The sequence below is a fragment of the Tinamus guttatus genome, unplaced genomic scaffold (assembly GCF_059628265.1).
Source record: "Tinamus guttatus ecotype Peru unplaced genomic scaffold, ASM5962826v1 Tinamus_guttatus_pri_ptg000327l, whole genome shotgun sequence".
Classification (NCBI taxonomy): Eukaryota; Metazoa; Chordata; class Aves; order Tinamiformes; family Tinamidae; genus Tinamus; species Tinamus guttatus.
The window spans coordinates 10,611,992-10,635,691 of record NW_028288861.1 but is presented as its reverse complement, the minus strand read 5'-3'; the positions used below and the strand labels follow the sequence as shown (position 1 = coordinate 10,635,691).

At 39.4% G+C, this 23,700-nt stretch overlaps 1 protein-coding gene across 15 annotated transcripts in view; it reads right to left on the bottom strand.

Moving 5' to 3' along the window:
- Nucleotides 1-23,700, bottom strand: part of NRXN3 (neurexin 3) — a 901,920-nt gene that overhangs the window by 124,622 nt on the left and 753,598 nt on the right. For all 15 annotated transcript variants that reach the window (XM_088529330.1, XM_088529323.1, XM_088529324.1 and 12 more), the window contains one exon: nt 13,275-13,446. In XM_088529330.1, coding sequence (XP_088385456.1) covers nt 13,275-13,446 — 172 coding nt within the window. The remainder of the gene's footprint in view (nt 1-13,274; nt 13,447-23,700) is intronic.

Genomic DNA, 23,700 nt, shown 5'->3' with positions numbered 1-23,700 from the left:
CCCACCACTGTTTGCAGAGAGCTGCACCTTTCCTTTCATTCATCTCATTATGAGCGGAGCTAAAATCTGACCTTTACATGCAACTCTTCTCAGCTCATTGCCCTCACCACAAAAGACAACAAGGTCCTGGGAGCATAAGCACTAAAATGAGGAGAGAGAATTATCAGGCAAGACGACAACAGAAAAAGGCACCCCCCGAACAGTTAACTGAAGCTGCTCCTGCATTTCGACTGTCTTGGCCAAAACTTCTCTATTGCTACCCATCTACATTTGATCTTATTTTCTCCGTAAGTTACTTTTCTGGATGCGCCATCTCTCTCCTTCAGCTAGTCAGATTCAGTATGCTGAAATCTGATCCTTAAGAAATGCACATCCCAGATCCAAATCAAAGCATCATTTAGGTCCAAAACACTAGGAAACTCAGAGGACAAACTTAGATTAGAGTTGAAATTACTGCAGCGTGCAGTTAACATGGATCAGTGCAACATTAATAGGGCTCCAGAAGACGTGGAGAAGTCTTAGAACAGTATCAGTTACATTACATCCTCTCTTAAATTCATCTTTGAATCCTGTCTGGATTACAGAGAAAATGAGTGCCTTGCCCAAATAATCTAATCTAGAAGTGCTAATAGAAACAAACAACATGAAAACGGTGGACAAAGGTTACTCAGACTTTTCCAAAAAAATAAAAGAAGAAGAAAAATAGTCTTGTGTGAAAGTTAGTTTTGGGCCTAATTTAATATGAGCAGATTGTACTGAATCATTTCAGTCCTAAAAAAAGCTCTAGCTAATGCACATGAGATAAAAGCAGCTGGCTTTAGTTGTCCTTGAATGTAAACTAGCGTGCAGTGTCAAGAGGCAGCTGCCATTTCAACCTTTTTACAGATGTTTCCCACTGTAGGATCTTTGGAATATTTTATAAGTAATGTATAAATTACTGGCTTTTGCCAGTATTAAGCCCACATTGAGTCCACTAGCTGTCAGCCAAGACTGGAAAGACTATTAAAGAACAACTGAAACATATATTGATCTTTCCATTTTAAACAAAAATAAAATTCATTCTGCAGGAAGAAATATGGAATGGAGATCAGAATAACATCCACTTCATGCAGAACCTCTTGGTGCACTGCATTCTGAGCTGAGAAAAGGCTCGGTTGGACTCTGTGCTCATCGGGCATCGCACCAAAACCAAAGCTCCCTGCTGGAAGGTCCTGGTGGGAACACTGCTGGGATATGGGGGAAACAGCTCAGCTCCAACAGGACTTGCAACCTCTGTGCCAGTACTGCCATTGAGGGAGTTGGTCTGGATCCACCTTGGGATATTTCTGAATCTTATTGCCCTGTACACATATTTTCAAGGAAGAAAATACAGGGAGCTGACCACAGAATAAAAGGAGAAAATATCTATGGTCCCTTCCCATGAATACAGTACTGAGTATGGTTAGGCTGCTCCCTCAGTAATGTAATGCACATAAAGCATTTAGTCAAATACCACCCACGAGGATCAGAAAGCTAAGCAGCTACAAATAATAGAAAGGTAAAAATCCCATGGAAGGGGAAAAATTCCATAGGGTAAGCACTATGGAAAGAAATTGATTAAAGGAGAATTTTACAGAGAAGCACTTCCTATCAAGTCCCTGACAGTAATGTAAGCTGGAGGTTTATGCCACTTTACTGATGTGGAAACTGAGTCCCAGAGTAGTAAAGAGAATGGCATCTATAAAGCTGAAACCAGAATTCAGCAACTGGCTTCCAATTCTATGATTAGACTCTCATTTCTGACACTCCTTTCATGCAGTTGCTCTGCTTTGGTCTTCAGTGGAATTGCTGCATTTCAATGACTTGGTGTTCTCCCGTGCCTTTTAGTGAACAGAGAAAAGGCTGATGTGGATGCCTGAGCCCCTTCTGTCACTGCATGTCAGCTGTGCCATCCTGGGATTACAGCTGGCACTGTTCTTTCTGCAGGCAATAAGATCAGAAAAGCAAAAAGTTGTTGTTCAAGCCTCTGATCCCTCCGGCCAGATGTTTGTTTGCTCTTTCTGTCTGCGTATGTGCATATGAGAAAAAGACAGACAGAGGAACAGAGGGAGGTGATAGGGAGGAAGGGAGGAAAGGGAATATATGGTAACAACTCCATTTGACCAGGAAAACTGAAGCAAAACTAACCCAGGAGAGAAATATGTAACAGTATCAATGCCTGGGAATTCACTGCGCTGTGCTGTCTAGCAGCCTTCCTGCTGTTCAGCAACATATTTAGCCCAATTCTCCATCTGAGAAATATTCCTGCAGCTTTCTCAGTGCTATGTTATAGAGCTATGTTAGATATATCATCAGATGACTGAACCAATAATAATTCATCTTACTCCAGCAAAGGGAAACTATCAGAAATTTTTGATGATGCTGCATATGCGTGTTATTTGGGCATTCATGCAACCACGGACCAGCGGACACAAAGAAAGGAGAGCAGCTCATAACAGTGGGATATTCCGACAGTTAGGATAACCATGCTTACATGAGCAGCAACCATACAGCCTGAACTGTCAGCAAGACCAACCTGTCATACCCATCTCTTGGTATGTAGCTATTCTTCCTGGAAAATAGCATGATGATGGGTTTAGGAAGAATGCTACATATTAAAGAGATACAAGGAAAGGAATACATGCCTTGGACTCCTTTGTGAATGCTGTTTTGTACTATAGAGCATCTCACGGACACTCTCTCTCTCTCTCTCGAAAATATACATACATACACACAGACATATATACACAGGACTCAAAGACCTGTAGTTAGCACAGGAAAATTATCCCAACGCTTCGGGAAGGCCCTTTCAGTACAACGGCCTTACATAAGATATGAGAAATGTGAAAATAACTACAAAGAGATATTATCAGTGCCCTATAGACACAACATTTTGGCATACTTTAAATCATCATTCTGGTTTAGACCAAGCCTAGTACTGCAGAAATGCAAAGCTCATCACTTTTGGCATTACACTGCCTGCTAGGCTCCCACTACCAAAGGTCAGCATCACTTTTTGTAAGCATTCACTTTGTGCTGCAGAAATTTCACTTCCAAGGTATCCTAGCCTGTAGGACTAAAGCTAAGAGTAAAGAACTGAGATTAAGGATCAAGATCATTAACAAAAGAATCAAAAAAAATGAGAAAAAGTTGTGATGCCACATAACAGCCTGGATGTTGCTCTGTTTTGTTTGAAAATTTGGCTGAAATGTGCTTACAAATATGACAGAGAAAATTTTATCAAATTCCTGATGGAGAGAGAGTGGGAGTATTTCCACATGATCATGTCTCCCTGGATAAATTAATGAAGGGAAAAAGACGACATTTGTTCTCCTTTGCAGCAATACAAATGTAATGAGTGTAGACATGCTACAAACACTCACAACTCAGGCAGCCTCATATTTCAGAGTGCAAACTAAGTCTGAGAGTAAGGTAACATTTTAGGAGGATAATTTTTGTGCAAATTTTTGTTGTTGCCATGGTACATCCACTATGATCTGCTGAAGTATCAGTCACTTGGCTGCTGTCCAACTCAAAAAGTTCATTAGATAAATTACTAGGCTTTGGGAAGACAGAATGGAAACTATCCCAAAACCAGGACTTTTGGACAGCATATTCATTAGGACCATTATGGCAAATTTTCTCCTGATATATTTGGTATTCACCCACAGAATGGACATAATGGACATCTAGTTTGATTCAAAAGGATATAGGAAGAATGCTATACTAATTCAACTAACAGCCTGCAGCAATATAATACCCAGCTTTGTTCCACTGGTCTGCACTGATCAAAAAGTTTTCCTCACTTATGTCAGTATTTTCTTTATCTGATGTATGACCAAAAGAAAGTACCTCAGCTAACTGAAAACTACCTTTGCCTCTGTAGCATATATTTATACATCAGAATGATTTTAGAGGTGACTTATGCCGCACAAAGAGAGACAGAATAGAATGTTTCTTACTCTTTATCCCCTCTTTCCCACAGCTGAAGGACTTTCGGTGGGATCCTAACTGGGAATTAGACCATCCTGTCTAATTACATGAATATACTATTTTCTACGTATACTGCCTCAAGTAAACTCTGCCTTCTCCTTTCAAACCTACTGGTGTTGAGTGATGCCAAGTTATGCATCCTACTGGTTAGCTTACATTTCTTCATAAAAAAAAAATACGTATCTCCATCTCATTTAATGCCAAACTGACAGAAACACCAACACTCAATGACCTACCACTCATATAAGGTAACTTGAGGTATTTGTTGAAGGTAAGACTATGCAGCTCACACAGACTGACTGACTGCAGCATAAGAGCCTGGATCAGCCCTGAGAAACAAAACCTGGGCAGGGAAGAGCACCTCTGGAAGTGGCTCTATAAATACTTGGTTCTTTTTCCTTTATGCCCTTCCACTCCTCTATCCTGCAGGACAGAATTCAGGAGCCGCATCTGCACTACAGTGCAGCCAAACAACCTGTTGGGAACAAGGAAGTTAATCACAGCCTCATACTTCTGTGGGAAGGCTAACATGAAATCCATAGATGTCAAACTGTAGAAGTAGTGAAAATATTTATATTTTTGATTTATATATCGTATCATCCAGCATGGAGGCACATGCATTAGGATGGGAGTGTTTGTACAAATTTCAAAGTACATCTATTTGTTGGTGACTTAATGCGTGCAGGTTGATATCTTAGTGAATACAGGGGTCCATATATGAGTGTTCATACCATGTAGCCATATTTATCTGTTTTCCAGTCTTATAAATATATTGTAGATGTTATGGCCCTGCAGTGACAAGCTACAATCAGCTTTTGATTTCATCAACTTGTCATGTTTTAATCATTCCTCTTGGCAGATCTTTCAACATATGTTACCGTACTGCCTTCAGAATGTGCTTCTCCAATGCTGTTTTATTAACCCTGTCTTTTTATACGTTTTAGGCTCATTATGAAATGTGGTAAATCTGTCAAAGGCACTTTACATGCCGTCTCCTATTCATACTGATAGGAAGCATCTGAGGGCTCATTTAAGTCCCACAAAGCAAGTACAATATGAAAAATCAAAAACCACAAACAAGTGTATGACAAGAACACTGGGGATCACATTCAAGCCACAAGGCTAATCAGAATTCAGAGTTCTTGTTCTTAACTCATTACTCACTCATAGGAGAATTGGGCTAGAAAAATATTGAGAGAACACTGGTGTCTGGCAGTACCATGGAGAAATCCCTTCAGCTTGTGCACCAAGCAAAGAAACTTATTAATGACTCCGAGTGGTCAAGTACCAGATTCATGTGCCTCTTCGTGGTGACAGCTGGCTTCAGCCAAGCCAAGTATTTCTAACTTGGCTTCAGTTCCAGTGAGAAGATGACAACAGCCCCTAGGCTGCAGAAGGCAGCAGAGAGTGAAAGGGGCAAAGAAGGCAGAAGGTGGGATAGGTGGGCAGAATTTATACAGAAAGGGGAAGAAAAAGATGCCCATGATTCCTCTGAAGGAGTCAAAGGAGATCTGGGGGAGAGAGTCAAAGAATTGCCTACTTGCTCTAATAGAAACCATCTCCCAAACATTTAGGAATCACCGAAGCAACACAGCATGAGCTGGAAAGGGGTATTGTGCAGGGATTAGCACAACCTTACAAAGGAAGAACATTTGATGTAACTGATGCATCCTAGTCAGGTCTACTTTTGAAATTCCCTTGGCAAGGTCCCATTCAGCATTAGACTCAGCATAACTGAAATAATAAGAACTAATAATCACAATATTTGTAAATCATTTCCAAAATCGGAGCAAATATTAGCTGAAAAGAAAGGATAAGGAGTCTTCTGTTAAATTCTCCAGTGATGTTACTATTTGTTCATCCAAACCTATCTTCTCCTTCTTAGCTAAGAGACTAAAGATACTTTAATGTATTATAAATTAAATAAAGCAAATTTAAGGAGAGTTATTGTACCATATTAGGGTACAATTGGGTTCAAATAGAAAATACAGAGAATCTTTGGGGAATACAAGACCTTAAAGGAAGCTGCTAGCCAGAATTCAGAGGGGGAAAAAAAAGAAAATGCCATTGATATGAAAAAACAAACAAACAACAACAACAAAAAACGCAAACAAAAACCACTATATCCTGAAGAAAAGCCTTTTTTTTTTTTTTTTTTTTTTCTCCCAGCTGTATTGTACTAACTCATGAACAATTATCCATCTTCAGGAATTTTACCTTCTTATAATCCATTGCGACTATAATACAGTACTCTGCCACAATTAAGGCACACATTTCCTGGCAGGTTAGTGTCATCTGCACTCCACAAACAGGAGAGCCGTTGCCCTGGCTCAGATGGTCAGTCAGTGGCAAAACACCAAGCAGAGAGAAGCTAACCCTGTCCCCTGCTTTACTCTTGGGAGATTTACTGTCTTCCCTTATAAAGCATAAAGGCAATGTGACTAACCCAAGCCCACATGTGCAAACACTCTGGATGTAAACTTGCGAGATCTCCTGTTTCAAGGACAAGATGGGGACTAATATATAAAAATCAGCAGTCATGGCTGGGAGCTGTTTTCCACAGCTCTCCTCTTTGCTTTATATCAGACAAATCCCTGTTAAATTTTGTCTTTAACAACTACAACAACCACTGTATTATCTGAGGAAATTCCTCATCATAACAAGCTCTTGTGTGTTTTGTGTAATTCCTTTACAAATAACCTTGAGCCTTGCGCTTGTCCTCCTAATATCTCAGGAGACGATCTCACTTTCTCCTCCTCTCTTCCTCTCCTGCCTGCCTCCCCCTTCCCCCCAAATTATCTCTTGCTGTCTTCTGGGTGGTTATGTTTAATCTCAGGATTAGGTAGAAGCCTGCAGTTTGCCTTGAACAGCTTATCAGCTTCCAAGAGACATTTACAGGGAGAGAAAGACTCCAGTTTTGATAGCAGTAATTGTGTTTAGCTTGTAAGATACAAGGCTATTTATCTCATGGCTGGGAAATCACAGAGGGAGAAAAAGAAAACGTTGCTGATAAAAACTAAATAAAGCCAAAAAGAAGGAAGAAAAAGAAGAAAAGAAACAACACCCTACTCACAGTCCCTGAAGTAGAGAGATGAGGTGGGAAATAGACTTCACTGAACAAAAGGATCATACCACTTGTGGAAAGAGATTGGAAATATCATGGAAAGGTGATAAATGACTGAGTAGGACAAGAAATGACCTGTTTAAAGCAGACCATTGGAACTTGAGTTCAGTAGACACAATTCTGTAAAAAGCAGAGTTTGAATTGTGGTGAGGTATACTGGCATTTTTAGAGAGTACCAATGCTCCTTAAGGACTGCAGGAGCTGTGGGCATCCAGCCTTTTTGAAAATGAAATCAATTGTTGTTTTTTAAGTAAACTTAAAACGTCACCCATCATTGGATGGAAAGTGTCAACACAACACTTACATAAATGCACCCCCATACCATTTCTTGCTTATGAAATGTCCTTTCCAGTCCACACTTGCACTAGTCTGTCCATTTCCCAAAATACAGCTAATGCTCCTATTCTGCCATCCACAAAGTCCTGTAAAATGCCCGAAGCTGACCCAGTTGAAATTCTGTGAGGCCTACTATATTACTGCATTTCTAAAACCCCTGCAATAGCTTTCAGTAGGTATTAAAGAATAGGATCCAAACCATTTTGGACTTTACTAGGCTGTAACCAATATTCTGGTTTAGCAGCTTGGAAAGAGCACAAAAGCAAGACAGAGATAGAACCTCTCCTGTTGACAGAAAAAACTTGTAACTTTGTGTATAGTGGTCTTCAATAGTAATACAGAAATAAACAGAAAAAAAAAAAACACGTATAGTCATAACATTGTTTCTAGAGCTCATGTCTTATCACCTTTCATTTGTAGTGAACTCTGTAACCTCTGCTAAACATCCTCTGTCATTGAGAGAAGGGGAAAAAAGGAGGAACAGATGGGACAAGGGACTAGTTGATGGCCAGCAGGACAACTTTTGCTCTAACAGTTAGTGAAAGCAGCATGTAGGAACCCCACCAGCATCCTTCCCCATCTCACATCGCTTCCCTGCTACTAACCAAGTGAGTCCAGATCTTCCCACCAAGTAAATGAAAAAAATGTTCTATGGCAAGAGAAATACTGTGCCTGTCACAGTTTAAATAGGTAGGAGAATCAAGACCACTACTATTTTAAATCAGTGTCTCTGGAAAATCTTTCCTGTATGCAATGGCAGGTGAGAAAGAATGACCTTGTCTAACACAGATTAAATATGTCGCTTACTCTAAACTGACGTAAACCAGCCTTACTGATAAGTGATCTTATCTTTCTCTGACTGATCATGTCCACTCCTATATGGTTTCTTTTCCTACACTAGTTACCTGGTAAATGGTACTGAACAGAAAATGAGAGGGTAAAAAACAGACAGAATTTTGATCATTTAAACATGAGTATGAGAAGGAGCAACAAAAGAATGAGCTCCTCTGCCCAGCTTGAGCTGTAAACTACGCTTAGACACATGATGGGAGCATTTTATTCGAATTGGGCTATGTCCCTGATGCATACCTCCCAACTGCCTCTACCTGCTGCATTTTAGCTTGCATACTGAAATGTTCTCATAAAGTACAAACTGGATTTCTTTCCAATGAAAGGAAAATAGAAGATGTGCTCCAAATGTTCAGGGACATCCAGTCTTTGGGAATTAACAGAAACTAGTCTGAGGAGAAGCCCTAGAACAGCAATCAGAGTCTCAGAACCAACCTTTTTGTTTTAAGGAAATGCTCCTGTTGGGCCACAGCACCTGCTCAAGCTATCACAAAGTTACTGCTGTCCTGCTGTACACAGCCAACTGTCCAGCTTCCTAAAATCCAACTTCCTCACAAATGTGTACTTTAGATAGCAAATCGAGGGGAAAAAATGGAAAAATTCATTTTCTTTTATTCAGTACTAATAGAGCTGCAAATTAATGTTATTTGAGAGGGCATGGACTCCTAAAAGAAGGCTGAGAGATCACTTGAGAGAATGATAAAGGATAAAAATATAAAATATGTGGTGAATGATGAACTAATGAATTCTGATAATGGTCTAGTTGCTTAATGCTGTCCCATTTCTTATTTTAAAATATGCATTTACAAAATCCAGGCTACGGTTCTCTTGCTAAAGCCTGTTTCTTTAAATGACAGCCTCTTCCTGCCTCTCACCTCCTCTCCTTCAATCTTCTCCTTTAAAATATTACTCCAATTAGACTTTATTTTGGTGTCATTGACACTCTCCTGCTTTGCAGCTCAATTTCACCTACTTTTCTTTCTTTTTCTACTGCAGAATGTGCAGCCTGTGCACTGATGAACAAACAGGTAGATCAGGCCTGTTTCAGACTCCAAGCCTGCCAGGACACAAAGTGTGTCTTTGCCAGGAAGGTGGTGGAGAGAGAAGGAAACCTGCTCTGTAAGACTTACAGAAAACCTAGGGACTGAGGTATCCCAGTTCTATGCCAACACAGGAACTTGGCTTTTAACACTTCTGAGAATAGCTGACTCCCTCCAAAACACCAGGATCCCTATTTTAAATCCTTCTTATCCTCCTGCAAAGTGACTCAAGTTTGCTGAGGTTTACTGTATTCTGAAACAAAGCATGCCAAGGAGTTTCCTCTACCCAATCTGTTCTTCCCATCTTAACCACTTTATTCCAAAATGACTCCTTATTAATCACTAAAAAGATTAAATTAGAGAAGTATCTTTGCAACAACAACAAAAAAAACAAAAACAAAAAACAAAATCCAAAAAAACAAGAGGCCAAAAAACAGTGACCAAGTACAATTTGTTATCAAGGCCTACACCAAAAGGGGCAAACATGTGAGAACAGAAAGGAGGTAGTTAGGGAAAGCTGTACTTCAGGGCATAGAAATTCTTTTTTTTTTTTTTTTCTTGTTATTTGTTATTAAAAGCTACATAACCTGAGAAATATATTATGTATTAAGCATGAACCTCCTGAATAGAGTCTATGGGTAAAGCCCATCTCCTTATCATAAACTTATAAAGGAGGAGAAGGGGCTCAACTATAGCAATAGTATAAATGGCTCAAAGGTTTTGACTGAACTGAGTTGTAGCAGATGTATGGCTGATAGCTGCCCCAGTCTGTTCATACAGCTACTTGTTATTTCCCATTTCTCAGGATATTTGTCTCAAATCTCTGCACTAGGTCCTATTGTTTAGTAAGAAAACCTAGCAGGGTTGGAATGGTACAAACAGTGAGAAATCATCTCTAATTACTAGGATTATTTCCATCCAAAGCCCAGCTAACCTTAGCTTCAAGTCAAATCCCTCCTTTCCAGCTTACTTCTAACCTTTTCCCTCATAAGAAAGCATACAGCTCATGTTCCAGGTGACTGAAATGTAATTGGGATGTTATAAAAAAAGAAATGTCAGTGCCTGAATTGTAGGTTTGTTGCTTTTCTGTTTTCCTTCCATTTCCTTATCTTTTATATGAAGTTGCAAAAACACAGCTTTGGAGTCTTTCAATCTCACTGGGCTTGTTTCATGTAATTTCAGCTAGACTGAAGGCTATTTTAAGGAAAGGCAATATTCTTTCTCTTTACTTGTTTAATGATCATTGCAGCTTTATCTGTACTTCAAATTGCGCAAGTAACTATGAGTCCAATGTATAATCCTTGGATAGCTAATAAAACTCAGAGCATGGAAATGCCATTCAGAATGCAGCCCTTCTGCCTGAGCATTGCATCGCATGCGATGATGAACATCACACTGTGACTATTTTGTCAGGATTGGCAACATTAGGATGCAGTACTGTGAAGGAAATTAAGTACAGTGAAATTGTTTATTTTATATTGCAGCATGCAAAAACATGCCCCATGAATATGCTAGGTTGTTTCAAACCTTATGAGCAAGTATCTTTTCCTGAAATGAGTTGATGATAAAGGTAAAATACAGGATTCCTTGATTGTTTTATACAAGTTTGATATGAATAACTGTTTTAGCAGTCTCTATCTGAAATATGCTAGGTTGTTCTGGGACAATTATATCCCATCAAACCCAACCACAAGACTTGTTCCAAAGCTGTACCCTGTACAAGAAACACTAGTTCATACTTGGTCTGTGGCATACAGTGAAAGACAAAATAATTATTTTCAAAAGTTCCCATTTGGTCTTCAAAAGAACTGAAAAGGCTTGTTTTTCCCACAGTTATTGGCTTCCCTCACTGAAGCTCTTCTCAAAGTTGAGACATTTGTACTACCTCTTTGATTTACAGATATTCCATTATTTAGTATGAATTGAGATCAAGACACAATCCCTTCCTCTGGGAGGACTGCAACACCACTGAGTTTTACTGGTTATTTTCACTGAACATGTAGAATACTTTTTTAGACTGTTGCTCCCTCTGTCAAATTTGGCTAAAAACTGCTAGTAGGCTTGAAAGTGACTGAAAAATAATAGAGGCGCGCATGCGCAAAGTGGGATCTCATTACGCTTATTTTTATAGGGACAAGCCGAAACTACATCTCCAAATAGCCAGAAAATGAAATATATGTTTGGGAAGGAAAAGGTGTCTGGAATATAAACACATACTTTTTCCCTTGGGGTACAAGTGCATACTCTCAGTACCAACTCAGAATGCAAGATTAATGTTGATTTTTTAAAACCATGCATCTTCTACTGAAAACACAGGAACATCTTTAGCCAAGAAGAGGGTACTGATGTATTCTCCGAGTGAGATTTATTTTCTCCTTTAAAGGAAAAAAAAAAAATCTTTATGTTTTATTTCTTGACACTAGGGACTTACTGCAGTAAGAAATACAAAGAGGAAATTTATTAATGTAGGGTTTTTACTAACCATAATTGGCTGCCAAATGAATCAGAAGTATTTTACCACAAAATAATTGATACAAGGAGCAAAAAGATCAGTTTGGGCCTCTCCTAGTCATCCTACCCTCTCTAGCCAACGGAGAGCAGAGCTAAATTTAATTCAGTTTATTTGTCATTTGGTTCTTAGCAAGCAATTATTTCACAGAAATAATGATAATTACTAAAATGTACTCCTTTGCACATACAGCACCAAAACACTGACAGAGTGTCATGACATATATGAGGTAGAGAGAATCACAGGACAAACTGGTCCCCATGAATGACTTTCTTGGGCAGTTTTGGAGTGGATGTAATGCACTCATGGATGTAATTTATTAGTATCTGAGGAAGACAATTAAATGTAACAGTGGATATTTATCATGATCTGAAGTGGCTCAAGGAAAACCCCTAGAAAACTACCAAATGACATAAGTCTGTCGAGCGTCAGTTACATGTATTCTAGGAACAAGAAGTAGAAGCTTAATACTAGGGACCAACCAGATCATTACGGTTTGATCTTGGTAACAAAATGTGAAGATGAAGAATGTGATTATCTTTGGAATCCTCTCCTTGCCCTCCTGCTGCCTTTAGTGACCATTCGCATCACCAAGCCTTAGTTATCTTATGTATTGCCAGCATCACATACAGCAATCATTTTTTTCACTTGGAATGAGCTTGATCTCCTGAAACACTGACATATTAGGATCATGTGGTTGTGATTTGCCAATGTTGGGATAATACATGGGGCAGTGATACAAGAGCCACTTGTTCACTCTTCGTGGTGGATTTTGGGTTATGATTTCCAAAGAGAAACTGAATTGCTCCACTGGTAGTTGATGGCTTTTAGTTGGACTACATGTCAAGCTTTATACCTGCAAACCTAGAAAATAAATGAAATTCAGGTGATGAAAAATTATGAAGCAAACACAAAGTCCATTTGAAAGCTTGAACCATAATCTGCCACATTCATAATATTGCAAGTCTGTATGCATTTGGGTTGCATCCTGAGTAACACTAGAGCCAACTTTCCTTTCCATACGGTCTGTCCAAAAATTTGCTCACCTACACAGTTAGAAAACATCACAAGTAGCAAAACTAAGTTTGTTGTTGCATAAGTGAGTGACTCTCTGTAGGAGGTAGGATTCACTTAGAGACCTCAGACATAATAGGATTTATGTGCATCATATCACACAGCCTGCACTCTCTGCTGTTCCTATATAAAGAAGATAAAGGAGATACTGGATCCATTACTGTGGTTTTCAACAGACAGATGATGCACCACCAGGCAAGTCAATTTATTGTTGAGATGAATCAGCAAAGATTTATATAGTAGACGGTGTTTTATGGATTAGTTGTTAAACCTTATTTTGATGATATACACAGATAAAAAGAGAGAAAAAAAAAACCCAAAAAACACATACCTGTTGGGTAATGTTCATTCACTGGCCAACTGTCGACCTGAAGTGTGGCATTGCCACCATTCCTGGTAAAGCGCACCACATGGTATTTGCCATCATTTACAGGCGTGCTTTCCTCTTTAATAGAGATGTCCACTGTGCCGATATTGAAGACTACACCAATCTTGCCCTGTTCCTGAAATGAAACAAGCAAGAAACAACTTGTAAAATGTTGCTGATTAGGGGAATGCTCTTGGCCTATAAATCTCTAGTGGGTATTTGTCAGTAGATGGCACTCAAGAACACACAGAAGCATCATTTTTTTGTTGTGTGAGGACACATTTCATTGGCTCCACTTCAATGCAAATATTTTTTTTTTGCACTCTTCTTTACAGCAGCTACCTGAGCGTAGTGACTCATTCGCTTCCTCAAAACATCATAGAGGACAACTAAGAAATCAAGCTATAAAACCAAGGAGACTGGGATAAATAACTCTACTGATCAGTAGTTACTTGTTAACTGCCATCTGAAATGCGGTCACAGGCAGGCACTGTCCAAACAACTGTTTCACAAAGAAACAGAAACAAATGGACAACCTCCACCCCAAAGTACGTAACTGTGTGTGCCAGCAAGAAATCAGTTAGAAGAAAGTGTTACAAGGGAGCAAAAAATCTAAACGTTCAGCTTTTATTTGGCCACTTGCAAGAAACCAACTGCTCCTAAACCAAGTGGAAATCGCATCAGACTTTTGAGGAACAGGAATAGCTGCAGTCTCTTACTTTCCTACATCTCACCCCAAGCAATGCCTCACCACTAAACAGTCCCCTATTGCTTTTTCCCTAAATGTTCTACCAGTCCCTGACAGAAAGGGAAGAATAGGCAAAACCAGTTATACCAGTCACAGTTCTTCCTGTGCCTCCTCCCATATCCATTTCCTGTACAAGCAATGGCCAGATTCAATTACTTTAGATTGTAAAATACATATCCAGAGTATATCCAGGTTAGAAGTCCACATTTATTAATACTGATTTAAAGGTACCTGAAATTCCCATCACTGGGAACATACGTGTTATTCACAATTAACTAGAATGCATCTTTAAGTCGTCAACAAGAAAAGGTACAAGGTGTACCTTTTGTTCGAGGTGCTAGTATCAAGGTGTACTGCACAGATTGAAATCTGGTGCAGATATGCTAACTAAAATGTTTTATGTTGGAAAACAAGACATTTGCTAGTCGCCCATATTATAAAATCAGCTGTATTTTGTTAACAGTTTCAACAGAGAAACCAAAGATGAAAAAGACGACAGAGACTGGATTACCATCTCATATCCACAAATAGCCTCTTCAAGACTGTACTGGTGCACACCAAAGAGGACTGAGGGTAGTTTCGTTGTTACTATTACCTCATGCCTGCTCGGTAGACAATGAGGACCACCAGCTTCCAGGGCTGTTACTGAACTGACTTCCTACACTCACGTCAGCATCTCTCAGCAACAAGATGTAAATCTCCTTCTAGTACCTGAGGGTCATCTCACATTCCTCTTCTGGATTTACTCATGTCTTCTGGTATCAAGAGGTCCTTTCTTTAATACCTCCATGTCTTCCAATCTCCCACAGACACTCTTCGTTGATTCCTGCTTTACCTTACATTTCAAAGTTTCTTCATACCAGATAGTTATCATGCACTCCTTTTCCCAGGTCCCCAATAGCTTAAACATCTCTTTTTGAATTTTTTCCCCCCTAATACTACTCTCCCTATTCTTCCACAACACTTTGCTTTTCATGACTACTGTTACTGGCTCGAGAGGAAGACAAAGCGTCCTGCAGCTGGAGAGGTCAAAGAAAACTGGACTGTGCTTCAGCTACTTCAAATTTAGCACTATGACGAGAATCATTCTCTTTTCTTACACTGGTAAACTTTAGACTCTACTGAACACACACACTGGATAGCAACAGTCTCACAGTACTTCCACATTATTATGCTACATGACATCAGTAATCACCGGCTAAGTGGCTGCTGCTCCCAGCAGACAAATGAATTCAGGTATCATTTGAAAACAACCTTTCTTTTCTTACACTACCCCAAAATCAAAGGGGTTTTCACTGAAGAGAGATCTATTTCACAGAAAGCTTTTCTGGGCACAGCTTTGTCATTTTTTTGACAGAAGTAAGTGATTTGGCAACACTGAGTTAGTGAATATTTTGCTGGCAATCATGTAATTATCTTCATCTGTACAGTAATTAGCAAAGAATAACTTGATTTTTTCCTATACAATAAGACTCTAAAGATGGTTTTGGATGAGGTAATCTGGATACTAACTCCGTGTGGCTTTTCAAGGTGCTGTCCTGGGCAACAAACCTCCCCTGCTTCTTTTCTATCGCCCTCAAAGCATCAATCTCCTTTTGCAAACTACCAGAGGGACAGCTCTGAGAAAAGTCCACCCTGGAGCAGGTGCAGAGCAAGCAAGCAAGATGCAGAGCTCAGTCTTGTCTAGTGGAACAGATTCTCACCCGCCACAGAGGAAGAAGGGATTAAGAAGCACTCAGCAGAGAGAAAGCTCCATACCTTCTAGCCCTACAGGCTTAATGAGGCAGTGACAAAAATTTGCAGGTGGGGAAAAGGATAGAGGGAAGCTTTGCTAATCTCCCTTGCAGGAGAAACATTTCTGATCTTCCCTTTGAGGAAGAGGAGATAAGTGCCCTTCACTATTCTTTTTTCCCCAGGCTTGAAGAAAAACCCTATTTAAAGGGCCAGTAGTAACTCATAGATAAGAGGGTAAACTGGGACAGAGGAGGACTGTGAATGGCCTGTGGGCTTCCACTCTGCTGCAGAAAGGAGAGGAACGGGCAAACTGCCGCCCTCGCCATCCTACGCGGACAGCCACCCCTTCCCGGAGCCAAGGAAATACTGCTCTTCTCAAAGCAGCGAAGCACTTTGTTGCAACTGAGAAATGCAAAAATATGCGTGAAAATAAGCCAGCGTCTGATTGAAGCCCTACTGCAGCTCTGTTCAGCCCTTCCTCAGGCAGACCTCCCAAGGACTCTCTAAGAAGAGTTCTGCAGAAGCACGACTTTGTACTAGACTTTGATACTCTAAGTTGGATTGAGTAGCAGCCTGTCATGAGAATGGCTCTGTTCCAATTAGCAGGATAAAACACAATATAACACAATTCCCTGAAAGCATGGCTATTGAAGCCAAACTCCACATACAGACTTTGAAATATAGCTTATTTATAATACTTTATATCTCTAGGGTACCAGACTCTATAGAAAAAAAAAAAGGCAACAACTAGTTTGCACATTTCTGTCAGGAGAAAAAAATAAAAAAGTAAAACTGGAAAAGAAAATTAAAGCAAAGAATAGTGACTGTGGACACTGGAGGCAAATCCAGGATTTATTCCCAAGATCTCTTCATTTCCACAGTTTCCTGCACTACAACACTTCATTAAAAGCAGCTTTTACAAAGATTTTCCTTCCTCCTAAATTTGAAAGACAAGCTTTACTGTTGAACTTTAATGCTTAGTCATGATGGATGTGACCTCTTTCATTCCCTTCATCAAATACTCAACTGAGTAGATTTTCCTTTCATGTTGCAAACAGAGATATTAACTAGACCAGCAATTCTGTGACCCACACACACAAAAATGATTTACTTCTGAGACACTATCTGTAGTGCTTATTTTGTAGTTAAGGAAGGAAAAAAAACCAAAAACAAACAAAAAGTCCAAATCATAAAGCAAAAGGAAAGCTGAATACACTGCCACACAGGGTGCACAAGATGCAAGCCCCAAAGATCTTAGGAGAATTTTAGAAAACCATCTGCATTTTTTCCTCTCTGCATCAGTATTCACTGGGCTGCTTCAGCCACCTTCCAAGCAAAGGTCAGCTCTTGGCCTTGACTAACTTCCTTCAAACCGCTGAGTTACATCAAGTGCTGGCAGCACATCATGGAAAACTGAGAAATATTTTATTTATAAATAATGAAGTGAATACACCATTCAATCTATATTTTAATTCACTCCTTCATTACTGAGCCAAACAGGATTTTTGAAGTTCCTCAAGAATTTATCTTCCCTTGACTTTTCCATTGAAACACTACCATCAAAAGCTACCCTCTCCACACTCACAGCCCTTCTGGAGATAACTTCTGCCATGATGTCACATTAATTATAATTGTTAATTAAAACTATATAACCATAATTGTTATATGCATCACCCTTAAGGTTAGAGCATACCGCATGGTAGCTCCACAATGCACTGGTTTGAGATGAAGACTGCGAAATCCCAAACATCTAACATTTCCATAGATATTTCCTCTCTCCCAAAGGAAGCCTACCTGTACTTGTGACACATGCTGGGTCCTTACTTTCTCTGTACTCTTGCTCTACATTCTGTAAGTATCTTTCTTCCTGCAGCAGACAGGGAAGAAACTCAAATAGGGGTAGGAGTGATTTTGTAAGATGAGCAGTTGGATTATGTTAGAGAAGACACACACATGAACAGCCACAAGCACTCTGTGTTCTCTGAAGGACTTTACCTTTGGGACTTCTTTTCCTTAATCTAAAATTCAAATCACCCAAACTAAAAGTATACAGCTGTTCCCTGTGTACGGAAAGCACTTCATTTCAAAAATCAGGAGAGACAACCCCAGGCAAGAGGACAAATCCTACATGCAGCTGCATCAAGGTGAATCAATAGTAATTCTGTTGAAGTAACTCAGGATTCTTATTGTTGCAAATAGAAGCAGGCTTTATCCCAATATTTTTCCTTTGCTCCATTTTCTCTGAAAGCCAAGGCAGAAGAAAGAAGCACATCTAAAGAACAACTAATCTTACTAGAATGTCTGGAAAACTGTGTTCCCTCACACATTTTGCTACATCATTCATTAGCAGTCACAACTGTGCAGACTGCCTCCTCCTCCTGCCTTTGCTGGTTCCAGCATGACTAGACATCAGCTAAAACTTGGCAGACAATACCCCTGGTTACTGCTTCCGAAAGATCGCTGCTGATTTTGCTGCTCTGATTTCAGGGCAATGCAACCTCCTTTAGTAACACAATAAGGCATTGCTCCCTGTAGGAAGGCTTTGTTAACTTAGTTTTTATTTTTTTTCCTGCTCTCCTGCACACACATTCTTACATTTCAGCTCTGCTACTTTCCAAGGTACGAAAATAGCTTTGTTTCCTTGGGACCTCAAGCACTGTTGTTCGTAGAATGGTTTCTCTCTTTGTAGCCTCCTCACAGATCAGCAGTCTGTAGTTAACAAAAAAAAGACTAAACTTTTATTTCTCCCTCTTTGGAATTTTCTCTTTATTTTTGTTCTTTTTTTTGTTTGTTTGTTTTTTTGTTTGTTTTTGTTGTTGTTGTTGTTGTTCTTTGGGATTTTCATTGTGTTTTTCCTCAAACTTGATGCTGGATCGGAGCCCAGATGGCAGATCACTTTCTGTGGTTTGGGGGACTTTGCATAAAAACACTAACTGTAGTGAGGCATGAAGCAGAACTGACAGCAGAGATGGGTATTCCACAGGGAATACACACACTAATCACTGCAAAGTGACATGTTCCTGCAGCTAGAACTGCATGAGGCATTAGACTTTCCAACACAGGCATGTAACTAGATTCAAGAGAGCAGATATTAGAAGCTGTGTGCAGTATCAAACACAAGGTGTTTATTCGCACTGCACTCTGGTCACAAATACTGCCATTTTATCAGTGCCGTTACACTTGGAGATAAGTCTGAATGCAGATTTCAAAATATATAAAATGCAGTTGTGCAAAGGGAAGTCTCTTCCTTTATCCAAATAATGACAGCTGGGAAGCTACGGTCAGTGGCCAGTACAGTCAGTCCGGTAAATTAAATATAATAAAAGCAGCACAGCTTGTCAAAGAAATGACAGATACTGAAGTTCCTTTGACTTAGAAGCTTGACCACGGTTTCCAACACTTTTCCAGTACTTTATAGTTGTGTTGAAACAAGAGACAATGGTTTCAAGAAGGGAGAAAATATACAGGTCAGCTAATTTGGGCCTTTTGTGTGTGTGTGTGTGTGTGTGTGTGTGAGAGAGAGAGAGAGAGAGATTACAAGAAGCAATAAGTCATCTTTTGCTATATATTGATGGTTACTACTTCTTTAAGGTGCTGAACCGAATCCACTAAATCCTAGTTACATAACCATTTATCAGAGAGAAAGGTAGACATATAGGATAAAATAAATAGAAATTATTACCCCTCGGGGCCATGGTTTTTAAAAGGAGCAATTCTCACAGATACATAATTTATAAGGTTAAAAAGGACAATTGTGATAATCTAGTCTGCTCTATAATGTTATATGAGGCTATATACCTTCCCTGAATTGATTCTTTATTAAACTAGAGGATATATTTTAGAACAACACTCATTCGCGATCTAAACGTTTACAGCTGAGGAAAAACAAAACAAAATCTCAGAGTCATTGAAGCTATTTCTCTGATGAGACTGGCCCAGTATTGAACACAGTCAAAAAAGAAAGCAGAACATCCAGAATTATAGAGAAAAGGAACAGTGTACAAAAGGAAAATCCCTGTTTTAAGTCAATAGTGCACCTTTGACTTGAATTCTTCAGCACCACTCTCTCGGCTCTCAGAAAAGAAACCGAAGAAACAGAAAAGGTACAAAAAACCACAACAGTTAAATATATAAAAAGATAAAAACATTGAGAATATGGAAACAGGAACAATTAGCCTTGCTTTTTTATTATTCAAAGAGCTGTGAATATGTAATAAAATCATTTGTAATAAGTCTAAGTAAAACAAGTACTTTGTGAGAGAGCACATAACTGAATTGTGCCACTTGTGATCACAAGATGTTTGAGATGCCTGTGATGCATTGAATTAATAGAAAAACTCACAGGAGAAAAGCCTATAATGAGCTACTGGCGACAACTATGTGGCTTTAAGGACCTGCTGAGCAAGAAGTTATAGATTGCTACACTTTTTACATCTTTTACATCCTATGATGAGCCATGTAGTGTTGTATTTCTATAAATGCCCTGTATGACTGTGAGCAAGTCCAAATTTCCTTGAAGGTTCTCTCTGCATCAGCCTGGTATACTGAGCCCAACCTCAGCCCAAGGGAAGTGCTTGACCAGAGGACATCTCAAAGCTTCAAACTGGACGTTTCTATTACTGCAGACTCTTCTCCCAGCCTTTCAGAGCATAAGGAAAAACAACTCAGATATCCGAGCTTTTCATTAAAAATCTGGTTTCCTAGTCCTTAATTTGATCTTTCCTGTGGCTCCTGAAACCCCTTCAGCTTCTTGAAATACAGACACCACGAATTTGTAACAATGGTTTTTAAAAAATTAAACATTTACGTAGCTATATATTTTCAAAGATTATTGTTTATCCTTTGGCCACAGTCTTACAAGGGGAGCTCACATTCAGAGGCTTATTCACCAGGATGAACAGTCTTGTTCAGGTGTGCCTTCTGGGAGGACCCCATATTGAAAGATGACCTCTACCCTCTGTTTTGAGAAGCATGGTGTTATTTGGCTGGAGTAAATATACACAATTTCCTTGCTTGGAGCTTACCAAGCTATCCAGGCGGCCCTTCATTATTTGCCATTTAACATTCATTTACATAGGACAGGCAGTATTAGATGATACTTTAGTTTATGATCCATCCTGCATAGGACTGTAGCACAGCATTATAGCGGTATTTAAGCATGCCTTGTTTTTTCCTGTTCTTGAAAAGTTTTTTTGACCAAACACCTTACAACAGCACAGAAATACTGAGTTACCAGCAGTATGCGAAAGGCCTGTTCTTGCATGAAAGTCATCTTACTTTTTATCTTATCCCTCCTGCTCTCCCTCTTTCAATCTTGGCCTTTTATCAAGTAAACGCATATTTCAAAGATAAAATGATCTTAAAGTTGAGCCAAGAAATGGACAAGAAGCTCATTTGTGTGGCAATTCTGTTAGGATCTGGCATGATCAACACAACAGCATATTGCACACGAGGTATTTCACCCAAAGAGCAGCACACATGATATACGGAAACTGCATTTTTTCTGCCCAAAATCCCCACATCTGGTAATAGCTTTACACATCACTAAGTTTTTAGATAAAATGAATACACAATTACAACAGAATTATACTTGAAAATTAATTTGGCACCTGACTTTTCTATACAGCTCATAGGTTAACAGTGTTAACTTCATTTGAGACCTTTCTAATGTTAACTCTCTCACAAAGACATAATCTAGTCTCATCAGGGCACGTGACTGAAAGACAGAACAAACTCCTCTTTTGCTTTATTGCTGCTCCATCATGTGACCTTGAACAACTTGAACTTCTGTTTCTTTCCATCTCTTTTGTCTACTTAGCCTGTGAAGTCACAAACTTAGCATAGACTTGTATGTGGCTTGCCACAGCAGAGCCCTGGTATCCAGCAAGACCTCCAGATATTCTAGTAACACAAATTATTAATAGCCAGCAGTGTACCATGCTTTATAGTATCATCATTTCTGTCACCAGGCTTGTACTAAGCTTCCCTTAAACTTACTTCCACAGCAAAGGCTGTGGAATACTGTGGCATATCCACCTGCTCAGGCTTCAATCTGACACCTGCTGAGCAAGGCCTAGTAACCAGGGCTGTTCAGAGAGTTTGAGAGAACAGCTTCCTTTTGCATCACTCAACACCTAAGACTATTTCTCCGCTTGTCCACTGGCTCACTAGTAAATATGCTATTTACATGATAATTTATTTTCCCAGTTTACGATACGCCTCATGAAAATCTACCTTGTATAAACTCTAACCATAACTAGGACTAAAGGCATTGACTTTATAAGATATTAGCACCACAACCTGTAAAATACTATGAAATAGTAGCTTTTGACACAATTCTGGACTATGGTAGGAAGTGCTGACTGCTGACGATGGCTTCCATTTTTCTAAAGGACTAAGCCAAACCACAGCCTGTGTGGCACTGAAGCGCGTAAAGCATCCCCAGGCTGTTGCTCTTCTCCCTCAGTACACAAATCAGCTGATTAAAAACAGGCCTTTATACGTCTGTTTGCTAGTGCTGCTGTGCAACTCCCTCCTCAGACAAGAATGTCACCATCTCCTAAAAATGTCACATCCAGTCAATGGAGGAAGGAAATCAAGGAAAAGATTGCAGTAGCAAGTCAGATTTTGGAATGGCACAAGAACAAGCAACCTGCTCAGAAGCAGAGATCTCCCAGAACAAAACATCTTCATCCATCTCATAGTGCCTCCACTGGAGGTTTAATCCACCATGTAACGCTGCCAACAATTTACGCTGACAAAAGCCGCAGTGGCAGTTACACAAAATAAGGCATAACAGATCTGATACTTACAGGCAGCATAGAATAAACTGCGTGCTTTTTACGACTAGGCTTCCTTATCAAGAGAGTTTGTACAATTTGAGATGTCTGTGGGCTGAAGGCACAACATACATCATACGCTCCATAATAGCAATCAGAGCTGCCTGTCTCAAGCCATAACCATAGAAAAATGAGGGCCTGTCAAGAAGATGGCATTAAAGAAAGGACACTTTGCTTTTTGACAGGAAAGGTGATCACACATATCAACTTGCCACCATCCAATTAACCCCAGCATAACAGACACAGAAGTGCAAGGGGTAAAAAGGCTTTTGACAAAAGTCAGTCGATCTGAACTTGCTCTTGCTTAGAGCATGTTTGTTTTTAATACTATAGTCTACCCTTAACCATAAACAGTATTTTAGGGTTTCAGAGTGTTGTAACAAAGCATGCTCAAAGGTATTCTGCTGCTAAGGATAGATTAATTGCCTTTTCATTATGTTTATTTATGGCATTCTAATAGAATTTAATATAGCCAGGGTCTATAATCATTTCGAAATCTATAAAACAAATTTAATGAACTTTATATAACATCAACAGTGTATTGCAAATAAAGCAGCAAGTTTCTGTACCAGACAAAACAACAGCCTTGAGCTAAGGTTGGCTAGTCCTCCCAAACTGGACGAGGCAATACACACGTGCAAGTAATACGAAAGCACAAAGAGTGCATGGATTCTCTAACAGTTTATTTCTACAGTTTTGAAAGTTTTTTTTTTTTTTTAAGTTGCCGTATTTTTGTGAAACAAGTGTAACGTGGCTTTTCGGATGTGGCTAGACTCCAGCAAAAGGCTCTTCCAATTTTACTACAAGGGTTTTCCTAATATTCTGAATAAGGATAGAAAATCCACATTGCAATATAATGAACATGAATAGTGCATGAACATGAATAGTACATGAACACTGCAGCATGGGAAATCTGTGCTCATATTTCTCATGAAAATTAGCCAAATTAAGGCACTTCTCTGTAATAACTTTCTTATAAAGCTCCTCTTTGCTAAGGAACAGTCAATTATCAGTAATGGTAAGAGCAAAGAGAAACACAGGACTTTTCAACAGGCAGCTCGTAAGGGAG